Below are 15,966 nucleotides of genomic sequence, written 5' to 3'. Positions count from 1 at the left end.
GATAGAACTGCCAAAGGTGGTGGAGTTGCAATCTACTGTAGAGATAGCCTGCAGAGCTCTTTCATACTATCCAGGTCTGTGCCCAAACAGTTTGAGCTTCTACTTCTAAAAATCCACCTTTCCAGAAATAAGTCTCTCACTGTTGCCGCTTGCTACAGACCCCCCTCAGCCCCCAGATGTGCCCTGGACACCATATGTGAATTGATTGCCCCCCATTTATCCTCAGAGTTCGTACTGCTTGGTGACCTAAATTGGGATATGCTTAATACCCCGGCCATCCTACAATCCAAACTAGATGCCCTCAACCTCACGCAAATTATCAACGAACCTACCAGATACAACCCTAAATCCGTAAACATGGGTACCCTCATAGATATCATCCTGACTAACTTACCCTCTAAATACAACTCCGCTGTCTTCAACCAGGATCTCAGCGATCACTGCCTTTATTGCCTGCGTCCGTAACGGGTCCGCGGTCAAACGACCACCCCTCATCACTGTCAAACGCTCCCTAAAACACTTTAGCGAGCAGGCCTTCCTAATTGACCTGGCCCAGGTATCCTGGATGGATATAGATCTCATTCCGTCAGTAGAGGATGCCTGGTTGTTCCTTAAAAGTAATTTCCTCTCAATCTTAAATAAACATGCCCCATTCAAAAATACAGAACTAAGAACCGATATAGCCCCTGGTTCTCCTCAGACTTGACTGCCCTTGACCAGCACAAAAACATCCTGTGGCGTACTGCATTAGCATCAAATAGCCCCCGCGATATGCAACTTTTCAGGGAAGTTAGGAACCAATATACACAAGCAGTCAGGAAAGCAAAGGCAAACTTTTTCAAACAGAAATTTGCATCCTGTAGCACTAACTCCAAAAAGTTTTGGGACACTGTAAAGTCCATGGAGAATAAGAGCACTTCCTCCCAGTTGCCCACTGCACTGAGGCTAGGAAACACTATCACCACCGATAAATCTACAATAATCGAGAATTTCAACAAGCATTTTGCTACAGCTGGCCATGCTTTCCATCTGGCTACCACTACCCCGGCCACCAACTCTGCACCCTCCGCTGAAACTTGCCCATGCCCCCCCGCTTCTCCTTCACACAAATTCAGACAGCTGACGTTTTGAAAGAGCTGCAAAATCTGGACCCCTACAAATCAGCTGGGCTAGACAATCTGGACCCTTTCTTTCTAAAACTAGCCGCCGAAATTGTCGCAACCCCCTATTACTAGTCTGTTCAACCTCTCTTTCATAACGTCTGAGATCCCCAGAGATTGAAAGCTGCCGCGGTCATCCCCCTCTTCAAAGGGGGTGACACTCTAGATCCAAACTGCTACAGACCTATATCCATCCTGCCCTGCCTTTCGAAAGTATTTGAAAGCCAAGTTAACAAACAGATCACCGACCATTTCGAATACCACCGTACCTTCTCCGCTATGCAATCCGGTTTCCGAGCTGGTCATGGGTGCACTTCAGCCACGCTCAAGGTCCTAAACGATATTATAACCGCGATTGATAATAGACAGTACTGTGCAGCCGTCTTCATCGACCTGGCCAAGGCTTTTGACTCTGTCAACCACCGCATTCTTATTGGCAGACTAAATAGCCTTGGTTTCTCAAATGACTGCCTCGCCTGGTTCACCAACTACTTCTCAGAGAGTTCAGTGTGTCAAATCGGAGGGCCTGTTGTCTGGACCTATGGCAGTCTCTATGGGGGTGCCACAGGGTTCAATTCTTGGGCCGACACTTTTCTCCGTGTATATCAATGATGTCGCTCTTGCTGCTGGTGACTCTCAGATCCACCTCTACGCAGACGACACCATTTTGTATTCATCTGGCCCTTCATTGGACACTGTGTTAACAAACCTCCAAACGAGCTTCAATGCCATACAACACTCCTTCAGTAGCCTCCAACTGCTCTTAAACACTAGTAAAACTAAATGCATGCTTTTCAATCGAACGCTGCTGGCACCAGCCCACCCGAGTAGAATCACCACTCTTGACGGGTCTGACCTAGAGTATGTGGACAACTACAAATACCTAGGTGTCTGGTTAGACTGTAAACTCTCCTTCCAGACTCACATAAAGAATCTCCAATCCAAAGTTAAATCTAGAATCGGCTTCCTATTTCGCAACAAAGCCTCCTTCACTCATGCTGCCAAACATGCCCTCGTAAAACTGACTATCCTACCGATCCTTGACTTCGGCGATGTCATTTACAAAATAGCCTCCAACACTCTACTCAGCAAATTGGATGTAGTCTATCACAGTGCCATCCGTTTTGTCTCCAAAGCCCCATACGCTACCCACCACTGTGACCTGTACGCTCTTGTTGGCTGGTCCTCACTACATGTTCGTCGTCAAACCCACTGGCTCCAGGCCATCTATAAATCACTGCTAGGCAAATCCCCGCCTTATCTTAGCTCATTGGTCACCATAGCAGCACCCACCCGTAGTCTGCGCTCCAGCAGGTATATCTCACTGGTCATTCCCAAAGCCAACACCTCCTTTGGCCGCCATTCCTTCCAGTTCTCTGCTGCCAATGACTGGAACGAATTGCAAAAATCTCTGAAGCTGGAGACTCTTATCTCCCTCACTAACTTTAAGCATCAGTTGTCAGAGCACCTTACCGATCACTGCACCTGTACACAGCCCATCTGAAATTAGCCCACCCAACTACCTCATCCCTATATTGTTATTTATTTTGCTCTTTTGCACCCCAGTATCTCTATTTGCACATAATCTCTTGCACATCTAGCATTCCAGTGTTAATACTATTGTAATTATTTTGCACTATAGCCTATTTATTGCCTTACCTCCATAACTTGCTACATTTGCACACACTGTATTTTCTGTTGTATTTTTGACTTTATGTTTTTTTACCCCATATGTAACTCTGTGTTGTTTTTATCGCACTGCTTTGCTTTATCTTGGCCAGGTCGCAGTTGTAAATGAGAACTTGTTCTCAACTGGCTTACCTGGTTAAATAAAGGTAAAAAAAATAAAAAATAAAAAAATAATACTTTTTTTGATCAGATCACCTTTATGATTATTGAGTCTCCTGCTTACCCTGTAGTCTTGGGTATCCCGTGGTTAGCCCTTCGACGTCCGCCGAGGCTGCCCCCCCTCCTGGTTTGGGCAGGCTTCGGCGTTTGTCGTCACCTTAGTACTAGCTACTGCCGATCCCATTCTCATCACTCCACTTGTCATGTCTTGTCAATCACACACACCTGGTGCTCATTCCCGAGGCTGCATGTGTATAAGTGTTCCCTCTGTTCCCCTTGTCTTTGTGAGTGATTGTTTGTTGTGAGAGCGTGTAGCTCGGTTGAGCTACTAGTCACTGTGTTTATGCCAAGGTGGATGTTTTCCCTTGTAATAGTTTCGTTTGACTCTTTGGGCATTTTATTTATGTAAACGGAATAAACTCTGGACTTCTGTGTTTTACCTCCTGCGCCTGACTCCTTCATTCACACCTTGTCACATTCTGAAGGTAATTGGTTGCACCAGATCTTATTTAGGGGCTTCATAGCAAAGGGGGTGAATACATATGCAAGCACCACTTTTCCGATATTCTTTTTTTTAGAATTTTTTGAAACAAGTTATTTTTTTCATTTCACTTCACCAATTTGGACTATTTTGTGTATGTCCATTATATGAAATCCAAATAAAAATCCATTTAAATTACAGGTTGTAATGCAAAAAAATTGGAAAAACTGCAAGGCACTGTACATAGCACATTCAATATGGCAAGACAAAATCCAGAGAGAGAGAGAGAGAGAGAGCGATATATATGAAGAGAGTCAAATCACACCAAATCTAAGGTTGTGTTCATTGTGCTCCAAAGTGGAAGAAAACAGACAAGCAGGGAGTTACGAGGTTTCTAACTGTTTCTCTACAGTGTACTGTACATGAGCTTGACTAGATCTATAGGACTGATGACCAAACCTAGGGGTTGCCTTTAAATTTCAATCGTGCTGTACCGCAGAACTTCTGCGATACGGGTTAAATCAAGTCCTAGGTCTTTAAGCAGATAACTAAGCCAAACCAAGTCACACAGGACCACCTGTATATGGTACCTGCACTGAGTATAACATGCAGGACTAATGTGATATTATAACCCAACTCTCCGAAGTGACTTTAAATGCTTCCATTATCCTTAAAGCCTTGCCTCTGTCCTTCACCTAATTTGACTCTGTTTCTCCTTTTGAAACACTGTCCTCTTCCTCCCTCCTAATCCCACGTGCCCTGCTTTCATTGAGACTACAGTTCTTTAAGTGCAGGTGTACACGGTGATGGAAGGAGAGATACGGGCTAATATAAAGTAGATACAAGCCAATAGAGGGAACAAGGTCCTTGACAGCATGGAGTCAATGTTCAATTCTTAAAAAAGGTCACAATCAAGGAGTTCACTCTCCAAGGTCTCTGTGACAGAGGCTACATTCATAAAGTACACTAGTGACGTATTTTGTAATATTCTCACTTGACTACCGATATAGCGGAATACCATTGAGACCCCATAATGCATTGGCCTAGCTCCTGTACATGTGATTTGAGGGTCTCAAGATGCTTATGGAGCTCTGTTCTGCCCCCCCCTCCTCCTCCACTATCCTGGTCCTCCTTACCCATGGTGGTGTTGCTCTTGGCGGGGGCGTTCTTACGGACAGGCAGGGTGTTGGAGTAGACCTCGCTGCCCTGTCTGTGGGGCTGGGAGAGGTGCTGGGGTTGGGAGGAGGCCTGGGCCTGGGCCTGGGCCTGGGCCTGAGCTTGGGCCTGAGTTTGGGCCTGAGCTTGGGCCTGAGCCATCTTCCCTTCCATCCAGTGTTGGTAGTCCTCCCCTCCTCCCCCTCCGGCTCCTCCGTGGGCCCCTGTCGTTCCATTCACCATGGGCATCCCTCCATCTACTCCTCCTGGTCCCATTATACGCTGTAGAGAGGGAGGGAGGAAGGAAGGAAAGTAGGAAGGAAGTAAGGAATGAAGGGAGAAAGGGAGTGAATCATGTGTTAGTTAACATTCTTCCATCACAGAAAAGCATTACATAATGTGAATCCCATCACTACTAATGAGAGGGAGACTATGTTGTTGGAAATGGGCCATGTTGTGCTGATTAAAGGTAGACTCAGCGATATGATGATGCAGATGCAGGAAGTAAACAGCAAAGTGGGTCAATTTCTGCAACAACTAAGAGCGTTAAAGCGCGAGGCTCAACTTCTCTGCTGTTTTGGTCCCGTGGCTACCGCATTGTAAAGGCGTGAAGCTGACCCGTGCACATACTGTGCGTGACTGTGAGAGTGAAGTCGTGCATCTCATTCATCGCAATATCTGCTGTGCTGCCAGTGGCAACGTCATTTAGCTTACTCTATCTTTAACTAAGAGATCAATCAACTTTAAAAACGGAACTACTAAGCAGCACCACTACACAGCCACAAATAATCCCAACCGCCAGTCTTCAATGTGACTGGACCGAAGTTATTGTTGAAAGACATTTCAATACACATCATCACAAAACAGAATGATTAAGGACAGTCAAGAGTTGCTTTGGGATCGGTGTGAAGATACTATCCACTTCAAAGTGTTTCTACTCTGAGAATGTTACACAATACTAATAATACTACTACTAATAATAATAATCTCCTCTTCCTCCCTCCCTTTAAGGCAGCCCTTTTTTTTCACTAATTGGTCTTTTGACCAATCAGATCAGCTCTGAAAAAGATCTGATGTGAAAAGATACCAATTAGTGGGAAAAAAGATCAGAATCTGGCTGCCTGTGTAAACACAGCCTTAGAGGGTTCCTCACAGATATTACTGTAATTCACACACATGAGCGCAGGCACACACACACACACACACACGCACGCACACACACACACGCACGCACGCAGGCACACACACACACACACACACACACACACAGGGTGTGAAACAACCAACAGCCCAACAGACCCAAGGAATCTGTTTCTGTTCCTTCCTACAGGCATTTTCTATTAGCATGCAGCACTAACGACTTCATTTGCATCAACAAGTGTGTGTGTGTGTGTGTGTGTGTTTGCGTGTGTGTGTTGAGGCATCAGGGAGGGGTTCTGAGGGCTTCTGTGTTCTAAAAGGAGAGGCTCCAAGAGATTCCATAATGGAATTCCAACATCCTGAGGCATCGCTAGGCAACCCTGGGGCATTGCTAGGCAACAGACTAGCTGGTGGTGTTTATTAAGGAACGTCGTTAGAGCCGCAGCCCACAAACCTGCTGCTGGCCCCAACACTCAAGAGTACTCCCTCAAACACCAAGGCAACACACACAGCGCTTCAAAGCTTCATAATCCAAAACACAATTAGTGATGATAAGCAAAAATGGATGCCTGCAGCACCCAATTAGCTGAATGTTTCTCCAATAGTGCTGAAAAACCATAGCAACTCTACACCTCACCATTGGGTCATATTGTAGTAATAGATGTGTACTATCATAGTAATAACACAGTGCTATCACAGTGCTATCACAGCAATATCATAGTAATACCACAGTAACGGTGACCCACCTGTTGGCCCATGAGGGCGGCCAGCTCGGGGGGTACAGGCAGGGGTTTGGCGCCGGGAATGGGGTCAGAGATGAGCAGGTTGCCCTTGGAACCATGGTGGGTGCGGGAGCCCGTTCCCAGGGTACCCCCTGTAGAGGTCATCTGCTGGGCCAGGAGCATGGCACGGTCAGGCAGCTTGGTAGGGTCAGCACACGCCTGCTGCCATGCTGGGATCTTCTGGGCTAGCAGGTCCTTACCCTGGAGAAGACAGGTAAATAAACACAAAGGGAGAGAGTGGTGAGACACTGTGTGGTGGGGGGGATTGAACACTGATATTTTCTGGTGAGAGAAGAGTGAAGAGTGAGTAACAAGGTGTTCCTTTGAATCTGGTCAAACGTTAAGTGTATTTATACCTAAGGTGATATTCCAGAAGAGTATAGGGTTATAGAGTTCAGGAGAAACTGCAAACGACATTATCTGAGGTAGTTGAGTCAGCCTAGGCGGGAGAGCATGGGCTCCTGGAAAGCAGGTGTCAGTGTGTGGGATCTCCAGCTCAAGTATCACATCAGAGAGAGAGAGCGAGAGAGCAAATACCTGACCACTGTGACTGACCCAAAATTAAGGAAAGCTTTGACTATGTACAGACTCAGTGAGCATAGCCTTGCTATTGAGAGAGGCCGCTGTAGGCAGACCTGGCTCTCAAGAGAAGACAGGCTATGTGCACACTGCCCACAAAATGAGTTGGAAACTGAGCTGACCATATACAGTTGAAGTCGGAAGTTTACATACACCTTAGCCAAATACATTTAAACTCAGTTTTTCACAATTCCTGACATTTAATCCTAGTAAATATTCCCTGTCTTAGGTCAGTTAGGATCACCACTTTATTTTAAGAATGTGAAATGTCAGAATAATAGTAGAGATAATGATTTATTTCAGCTTTTATTTATTTATTTCATCACATTGCCAGTGGGTCAGAAGTTTACGTACACTCAATTAGTATTTGGTAGCATTGCCTTTAAATTGTTTAACTTGGGTCAAACGTTTCGGGTAGCCTTCCACAAGCTTCCCACAATAAGTTGGGTGAATTTTGGCCCATTCCTCCTGACAGAGATGATGTAACTGAGTCAGGTTTGTAGGCCTCCTTGCTCGCACACGCTTTTTCAGTTCTGCCCACACATTTTCTATAGAATTGAAGTCAGGGCTTTGTGATGGCCAGTCCAATACCTTGACTTTGTTGTCCTTAAGCCATTTTGCCACAACTTTGGAAGTGTGCTTGGGGTCACTGTCCATTTGGAAGACCCATTTGCGACCAAGCTTTAACTTCCTGACTGATGTCTTGAGATGTTGCTTCAATATATCCACATAATTTTCCTTCCTCATGATGCCATCTATGTTGTAAAGTGCACCAGTCCCCCCCACCACAGCATGATGCTGCCACCCCCGTGCTTCACGGTTGGGATGGTGTTCTTCGGCTTGCAAGCTGCCCCCTTTTTCCTCCAAACATAACGATGGTCATTATGGCCAAACAGTTCTATTTTTGTTTCATCAGACCAGAGGACATTTCTCCAAAAAGTATGATCTTTGTCCCCATGTGCAGCTGCAAACCGTAGTCTGGCTTTTTTATGGCGTTTTTGGAGCAGTGGCTTCTTCCTTGCTGAGCGGCCTTTCAGGTTATGTCGATATAGGACTCGTTTTACTGTGGATATAGATACCTGTTTCCTCCAGCATCTTCACAAGGTCCTTTGCTGTTGTTCTGGGATTGATTTGCACTTTTCACACCAAAGTACGTTCATCTCTAGGAGACAGAACACGTCTCCTTCCTGAGCGGTATGATGGCTGCGTGGTCCCATGGTGTTTATACTTGCGTACTATTGTTTGTACAGATGAACGTGGTAGGTTCAGGCATTTGGAAATTGCTCCCAAGGATGAACCAGACTTGTGGAGGTCTACAAAAAAATTTCTGAGGTCTTGGCTGATTTCTTTTGATTTTCCCATGATGTCAAGCAAAGAAGCACTGAGTTTGAAGGTAGGCCTTGAAATACATCCACAGGTACACCTCCAATTGACTCAAATTATGTCAATTAGCCTATCAGAAGCTTCTAAAGCCATGACATCATTTTCTGGAATTTTCAAAGCTGTTTAAAGGCACAGTCAACTTAGTGTATGTAAACTTCTGACCCACTGGAATTGTTATTCCGTTAATTATATGTGAAATAATCTGTCTGTAAACAATTGTTGGAAAAATTACTTGTGTCATGCACAAAGTAGATGTCCTAACTGACTTGCCAAAACTATATTTTGTTAACAAGAAATTTGTGGAGTGGTTGAATAAAGAGTTTTAATGAATCCAACCTAAGTGGATGTAAACTTCCGACTTCAACTGTATATTAGAGACACATATTTCCCTCAGATTACACAGACCCACAAATAAATCAAATTTTGATCAACTCATATATTAGGTGAAATACCAGTGTGCCATCACAGCAGCAAGATGTGTGACCTGTTGCCACAAGAAAAGGGCAACCAGTGAAGAACAAACACCATTCTATATACAACCCATATGTATATTTACTTATTTTCCCTTTTGTACTTTTGTGAGTGTAATGTTACTGTTAATTTTATATTGTTTATTTCACCTTCACCAAGCCAATAAAACCTTTTGAATTGAAAGCGAGAGTGAGAGCATCACCTCTCTGCCATAGCACCAAACTAAAACATCCTTCTCTCTCAGCTCTGACAGCTCTTCTCGGTGTTGGCCTGGGGAGCTGAAGCAGCCTCATTACCAGTCTAGCAGCCATTTCGTCTCAAATCTGTCCACCAGCAGCCTCCCTCCCAGGATTATAGCACTCAAGGCAGAGGGGCGCTGCCCGCGACATCATCTGTAGAACTCAAAAGGGTTCTACTTTGAACCAAAAGGATCTCCTGAGTGGCGCAGTGGTCTAAGGCACTGCATCGCAGTGCTAGCTGTGCCACTAGAGATCCTGGTTCGAATCCAGGCTCTGTCGTAGCCGGCCGCAACCGGGAGACCAATGGGGCGGCGCACAATTGGCCCAGCGTCGTCCAGGGTAGGGGAGGGAATGGCCGGCAGGGAGGTAGCTCAGTTGGTAGAGCATGGTGTTTGCAACGCCAGGGTTGTGGGTTCGATTCCCACGGGGGGCCAGTATGAAAAAATTAAATAATGTATGCACTAACTGTAAGTCGCTCTGGATAAGAGCGTCTGCTAAATGACGTAAATGTAAAATGTAAATGTAATTCTACCTGAAAAAGGGTTCTTCAAAAGGGTTCTCCTATGGGAACAGCGGAAGAACCATTTAGGTTTTAGATAGCACCTTGAGTGTGCCCATTGACACCAAATAAGTTTGACTGTCAGACATTATTTATCGAAGTGACATATCCTTCCATCTACAGTATGTTCCTCTTGGTCTCTGTACATAGCCTACTTAAAGCTATGTTTCTCTCCATGTTTTCTTCCACCTTATTGCTTTCTGTGTAGCAGTCAGAGTGTTCCTCCCTGGTCTCTCTCCGTTGGTGGGCTGGGAAGCGGTGCCAGGAGGGGACTAAGCTCCCAGGTGGTAGCATCTGCTAGGTATATGTAGTGTGTGTCGTGTTGGTGGAAGTGTGACCTCTGGAGCTCCATGCCAGAGAGATGATCAACTCCAACGGTCTGCTTCTTCATCTTATTTCACTGTATTCCTGTTCCTCTACTCCTGCTCTGTCACCACAGGACAATTGCTGCTACCTTAATTATGTGTGTTGTATACACGGAGGGCACCACTATTCTGTACTGTGTTGGAGTGTTCTACAGTGTGGGGGAGGGAGGGAGGGAGAGAGAGAGGGTCCTCTCTTGCCCACCTCTTCAATATGTACTCTCGTTCTGTCTATGTCTCTCTACAATCTCTTGTTCTCCATATTTCCCCTCACACAGAATATTCACTGCCTCTTTCGAAATTGCTTCGAAACACAAATTCTCTCCCCTTTCTCTATTACTCTCCTCTTTCTCTATTACTCTCCTCTTTCTCTATTCCTCTCTCTCCTCTTTCTCTATTCCTCTCTTCTCCTTCTCTTTCTCTATTCCTCTCTCTCCTTCTCTTTCTCTATTCCTCTCTCTCCTTCTCTTTCTCTATTCCTCTCTCTCTCCTTCTCTTTCTCTATTCCTCTCTCTCTCCTTCTCTTTCTCTATTCCTCTCTCTCTCCTTCTCTATTCCTCTCTCTCTCCTTCTCTTTCTCTATTCCTCTCTCTCTCCTTCTCTTTCTCTATTCCTCTCTCTCTCCTTCTCTTTCTCTATTCCTCTCTCTCTCCTTCTCTTTCTCTATTTCGCTCTCCCCTTCTCTTTCTCTGTTCCTCTCTCTCTCCTTCTCTTTCTCTATTCCTCTCTCTCCTTCTCTTTCCCTGTTCCTCTGTCTCCTTCTCTTTCTCTGTTCCTCTCTCTCTCCTTCTCTTTCTCTATTCCTCTCTCTCCGTTCCTCTCTCTCCTTCTCTTTCTCTGTTCCTCTCTCTCTCTCCTTCTCTTTCTCTATTCTGCTCTCCCCTTCTCTTTCTCTGTTCCTCTCTCTCTCCTTCTCTTTCTATATTCCTCTCTCTCTCCTTCTCTTTCTCTGTTCCTCCCTCTCCTTCTCTTTCTCTATTCCGCTCTCCCCTTCTCTTTCTCTGTTCCTCTGCCTCCTTCTCTTTCTCTGTTCCTCTGTCTCCTTCTCTTTCTCTATTCCTCTCTCTCTCCTTCTCTTTCTGTTCCTCTCTCTCTCCTTCTCTTTCTCTATTCCTCTCTCTCCCCTTCTCTTTCTCTGTTCCTCTCTCTCTCCTTCTCTTTCTCTGTTCCTCTCTCTCTCCTCTTTATCTCTTCCTCTCTCTCTCCTTCTTTATCTCTTCCTCTCTCTCTCCTTCTTTCTCTGTTCCTCTCTCTCTCCTTCTTTCTCTGTTCATCTCTCCTTCTCTTTCTCTGTTCCTCTCTCTTTCTCTCCTTCTCTTTCTCTGTTCCTCTCTCTCCCCTTCTCTATTCCTCTCTCTCCCCTTCTCTTTCTCTGTTCCTCTCTCTCCTTCTCTTTCTCTGTTCCTCTCTCTCTCCTCTTTATCTCTTCCTCTCTCTCTCCTTCTTTCTCTGTTCCTCTCTCTCTCCTCTTTCTCTGTACCTCTCTCTCCTTCTTTCTCTGTTCCTCTGTCTCCTTCTCTTTCTCTGTTCCTCTCTCTCCTTTTTTCTCTGTTCCTCTCTCTCTCCTTCTTTCTCTGTTCCTCTCTCTCTCCTCTTTCTCTGTACCTCTCTCTCTCCTTCTCTTTCTCTGTTCCTCTTTCTCTCCTTCTCTTTCTCTGTTCCTCTTTGTCTCCTTATCTTTCTCTATTCCTCTCTCTCTCCTTCTCTTTCTCTATTCCTCTCTCTCTCCTTCTCTTTCTCTGTCAGCACATCAGTATTGTCTATAGACAGTCAGCCCACACATTCTCCCCCTGGTAATTCACATCAGCACTAAGTGTACTTGTGGAAGTGGGACACTCTGTTCACACTCTTCCCTTCCTATCCTTTTGTCCCTCCTCCTCTTCACCTCTTTTCCTCCCACTGCTCAGTCTCTCAGCCTTGCTCCAAGGCTTGAGATAAACAAAGCAGAAAGGGAACTCCCACTTAACCAGGACTTGGACTATGAAATCTCCTGAATAAAGAGACTATGTGGCTGCATTGATGTGTGAGAGCGACCGTGGCATGATTGGCAGTCTTTAAGCAAAGCCACTGGACGCAATGGCTAAAGCCAGACTAAACAAGTAAATTAATCGTCCCAAAATGAGAAGTTAACAGTTTGTGGTGACAGAAACTGTTGACCTGTTTAGAGTTGTACAATTTTCCCCCAGAAATCCCAGTTGGATGATTCCTGGAATAAAAATGGGATAAGCTGTGAGGGAAGCTTCCAACCTAGAATTCTTCATTTGGAAGTTTTGGGAAAGTGACCAGAATATTGCAACCCTAGACCTGTTGGTGGGGGTGAAAGTGCCTGTATTACCTTGTAGTGGTAGACCCCACTGTTTTAACCCTCAATAGCTAAAGCAGTGGATGTTAATGCCTGAACTTAACCCTAACCTTCATTCAGAGTTAATGCCTAAACTGAACAAACAATTTGAAATGTAATGTTTGGAACAACTTCGAAATGTAACATTTGAGAAACAAGGATGAATGTCTAATTCTGACATCAGACTGTGAGCTAGTTGGTTTTAACCCTCAATAGGCTAAAGCAGTGGATGAACTGCAAAGAGAAAATAAGTTAACAGTTTTGGGTAACAGAAACCTGCAGATAAAAATCTGAGTCCGACATCTCACCTTGCTATGGAAGGAGCTGCTGTTCTTGGCCACGGCACACTGTCTGTCCACCAGGAAACAGTACCTCCTCCTCTCCTCTGACAGCGCACTCTTGTAGCCCTCTGCTGTGTACTGGTCCAGGTCACTCTGCTTGCTGCCAATGGCCTCAACATACTGAGGAGAGGGAGGAGCAGGGGGGACGGGGCGAGGAGAGGGAGGAGCAGGGGGGCGGGACGAGGAGAGGGAGGAGCAGGGGGCGGGGCGAGTAAGAGGGAGGAGCAGGGGGGCGGGACAAGGAGAGGGAGGAGCAGGGGCGGGGCGAGGAGAGGGAGGAGCAGGGGGGCGGGGCGAGGAGAGGAAGGAGCAGGGGGGCGGGGTGAGTAAGAGGGAGGAGCAGGGGGTGGGGCGGGGTGAGGAAGAGGGTGGAGCAGGGGGGCGGGGTGAGGAAGAGGGTGGAGCAGGGGGGCGGGGCGAGGAAGAGGGAGGAGTAGGTGGACAGGGAGAAGACATAAGGTACAGTAGGATGTAGTTGTCCCCTAGACTCTAGAAACTAATCTAAGGTCAGTTATGTATGTATGCATGTATGTATGTATGTATACATTTATACACAGCTGTGGGAAAAAATTAAGAGACCACTGCAAAATTATCAGTTTCTCTGGTTTTACTATTTATAGGTATGTGTTTGGGTAAAAATAACATTTTTGTTTTATTCTATAAACTACTGACAACATTTCTCCCAAATTCCAAATAAAAATATTGTCATTTAGAGCATTTATTTGTAGAAAATGACAACTGGTCAAAATAACAAAAAAGATGCAGTGTTGTCAGACCTCGAATAAGGCAAAACAAATAAGTTCATGTTCATTTTTAAAACAACACAATAGTAATGTTTTAACTTAGGAAGAGTTCAGAAATCAATATTTGGTGTAATAACCCTGATTTTTAAATCACAGCTTTCATGCGTCTTGGCATGCTCTCCACCAGTCTTTCACATTGATGTTGGGTGACTTTATGCCACTCCTGGCGCAAAAATTCAAGCAGCTCGGCTTTGTTTGATGGCTTGTGACCATCCATCTTCCTCTTGATCACATTCCAGAAGTTTTCAATGGGGTTCAGGTCTGGAGATTGGGCTGGCCATGACTGGGTCTTGATCTGGTGGTCCTCCATCCACACCTTGATTGACCTGGCTGTGTGGCATGGCGCATTGTCCTGCTGGAAAAACCAATCCTCAGAGTTGTGGAACAATGTCAGAGCAAATGGAAGCAAGTTTTCTTCCAGGACAACCTTGTACGTGGCTTGATTCATGCGTCCTTCACAAAGACAAATCTGCCAGATTCCAGCCTTGCTGAAGCACCCCCAGATCATCACCGATCCTCCACCAAATTTCACAGTGGGTGCGAGACACTGTGGATTTTAGGCCTCTCCAGGTCTCCGTCTAACCATTAGACGACCAGGTGTTGGGCAAAGCTGAAAATTGGACTCATCAGAGAAGATGACCTTACTCCAGTCCTCTACGGTCCAATCCTTATGGTATTTTGCAAACCTCAGCCTGGCTCTTCTTAGCTTCTCATTGATGACGGGTTTTTTTCTAGCTTTGCACGACTTCAGCCCTGCCCCTAGGAGCCTGTTTCGAACCGTCCTCGCCGTGCACTTCACCCCAGCTGCTGTTTGCCATTCTTTTTGTAGGTCACTTGATATCATCCTTCGGTTGTTGAGTGACATTCAAATGAGTTGGCGGTCATCCCGGTCAGTAGAGAGTCGTTTTCGCCCTCTGCCGGTCTGTAGCTTTGTTGTCCCCAATGTCTGCTGCTTGAACTTGTTCTTATGAACCGCCGTCTTTGAAATTTTAAGGATGGAAGCAACCTGACGCTCACTGTATCCCTCTGCCAGTAAAGCCAGAATTGAACCCTTCTTTTCCTCACTCAAAACTTTCCTTTTCAACTCTTGGCATGGTCAATAGTTATATTTTGATTAATATTACTTTTGAGGTACTATTAGCACTGTTTTTGCCATCCAGCTGGTCCTATTGCAAAAGGATAGTGATGACCACAGCAGTGGTTTTTATACTTTTCCTCATTAAATAAGATTTGGTTCATGTGATCACCTAATCAGTACCTAATTCAGTAGAATGAGGTGTGCCTGTGTTGGAATTCAACAGACACTGGAATGGAATGGCTGTCACACATGTAGAGATGCTGATTTAAGAAAAATGTTCAGTGTTCTCTTAATTTTTTCCACAGCTGTATATATGTATGTATGCGTGTGTGTGTGTGTGTGTGTGTGTGTGTGTGTGTGTGTGTGTGTGTGTGTGTGTGTGTGTGTGTGAGAGAGCCAATGGTTAAGGTTGTTTTCTAGTAATCTGATTATAGATCTGTAGTTAGGTGCATTAAGTAAAGCCAACAACAACCTGAACATTTACATTTAGCTGCAGGAGTTCTGCAGGAGTTCTGCGGGGGGTCCTAAATATACTTTCATATTGAGTAGCACTAGAATAAGGTGACAGCAGCTAAATCAGTGGGACAAATCTGTACATAGAATAACATCAAACACTCTCCTACATTCTGACTCACACTGATACACAGCATACATTGAGTAGTAAACAATGGATCACTAATTCCCTGCCTTATTAAAACAAAATGGCCGATATAAGCAGAGTTAAAGTAGGATTAGTCGCTAATGATGTCGATGACACATACAGAGATCAGCCTAAGACGAGGACAATTGAGTTCATCCTTTGTTACCATAGAGATACAACTAGACAGGTCATGAAAACTGTCCTCCACACAACAGTCGTCAACATCTAGACAAAGGCATACACACAAATCCTTGTTGAATACAAAAATATTCCACAAAAACAGACTTGTGAGGCTTGACCCTCTAAGCTCACATTAGGGAGACACAAACACATAATTCACACACACACACACACACACACGGAAATGTCAGCCCCATTACAAAACTCATTAAAGCAATGCAAGCAGATGTTTACTGCAAATACTCAGCTTCCCATTTACCACTCCACACGCTGCTACCCTGGAGCTTTGATTTTCCCCGCCCTCCCTCCCTCAGAAATGATAAAGGACAGTCAGAGATGCTGTGTGAAGATACTATCCACTTCAAGGTGTTTCTTCTCTGAGATTGTTACACAATAGGATCCTCACCTCTCCCCCCCTCCCTCA

At 45.2% G+C, this 15,966-nt stretch overlaps 1 protein-coding gene across 5 annotated transcripts in view; it reads right to left on the bottom strand.

The window, feature by feature from the left end:
• The window catches only part of LOC121547732 (brain-specific angiogenesis inhibitor 1-associated protein 2), a 148,250-nt gene that overhangs the window by 26,596 nt on the left and 105,688 nt on the right, over window positions 1–15,966 (bottom strand). For all 5 annotated transcript variants that reach the window (XM_041859145.2, XM_045209897.1, XM_045209899.1 and 2 more), the window contains 3 exons: window positions 12,809–12,961; window positions 6,531–6,767; window positions 4,626–4,926 (listed from right to left, as the gene is read on the bottom strand). In XM_041859145.2, the coding sequence (XP_041715079.2) occupies window positions 4,626–4,926; window positions 6,531–6,767; window positions 12,809–12,961 (691 nt within the window). The remainder of the gene's footprint in view (window positions 1–4,625; window positions 4,927–6,530; window positions 6,768–12,808; window positions 12,962–15,966) is intronic.

This window comes from Coregonus clupeaformis, chromosome 31 (genome assembly GCF_020615455.1).
Source record: "Coregonus clupeaformis isolate EN_2021a chromosome 31, ASM2061545v1, whole genome shotgun sequence".
Taxonomy (NCBI): domain Eukaryota; kingdom Metazoa; phylum Chordata; class Actinopteri; order Salmoniformes; family Salmonidae; genus Coregonus; species Coregonus clupeaformis.
This window is presented reverse-complemented; position numbering and strand designations above follow the sequence as displayed.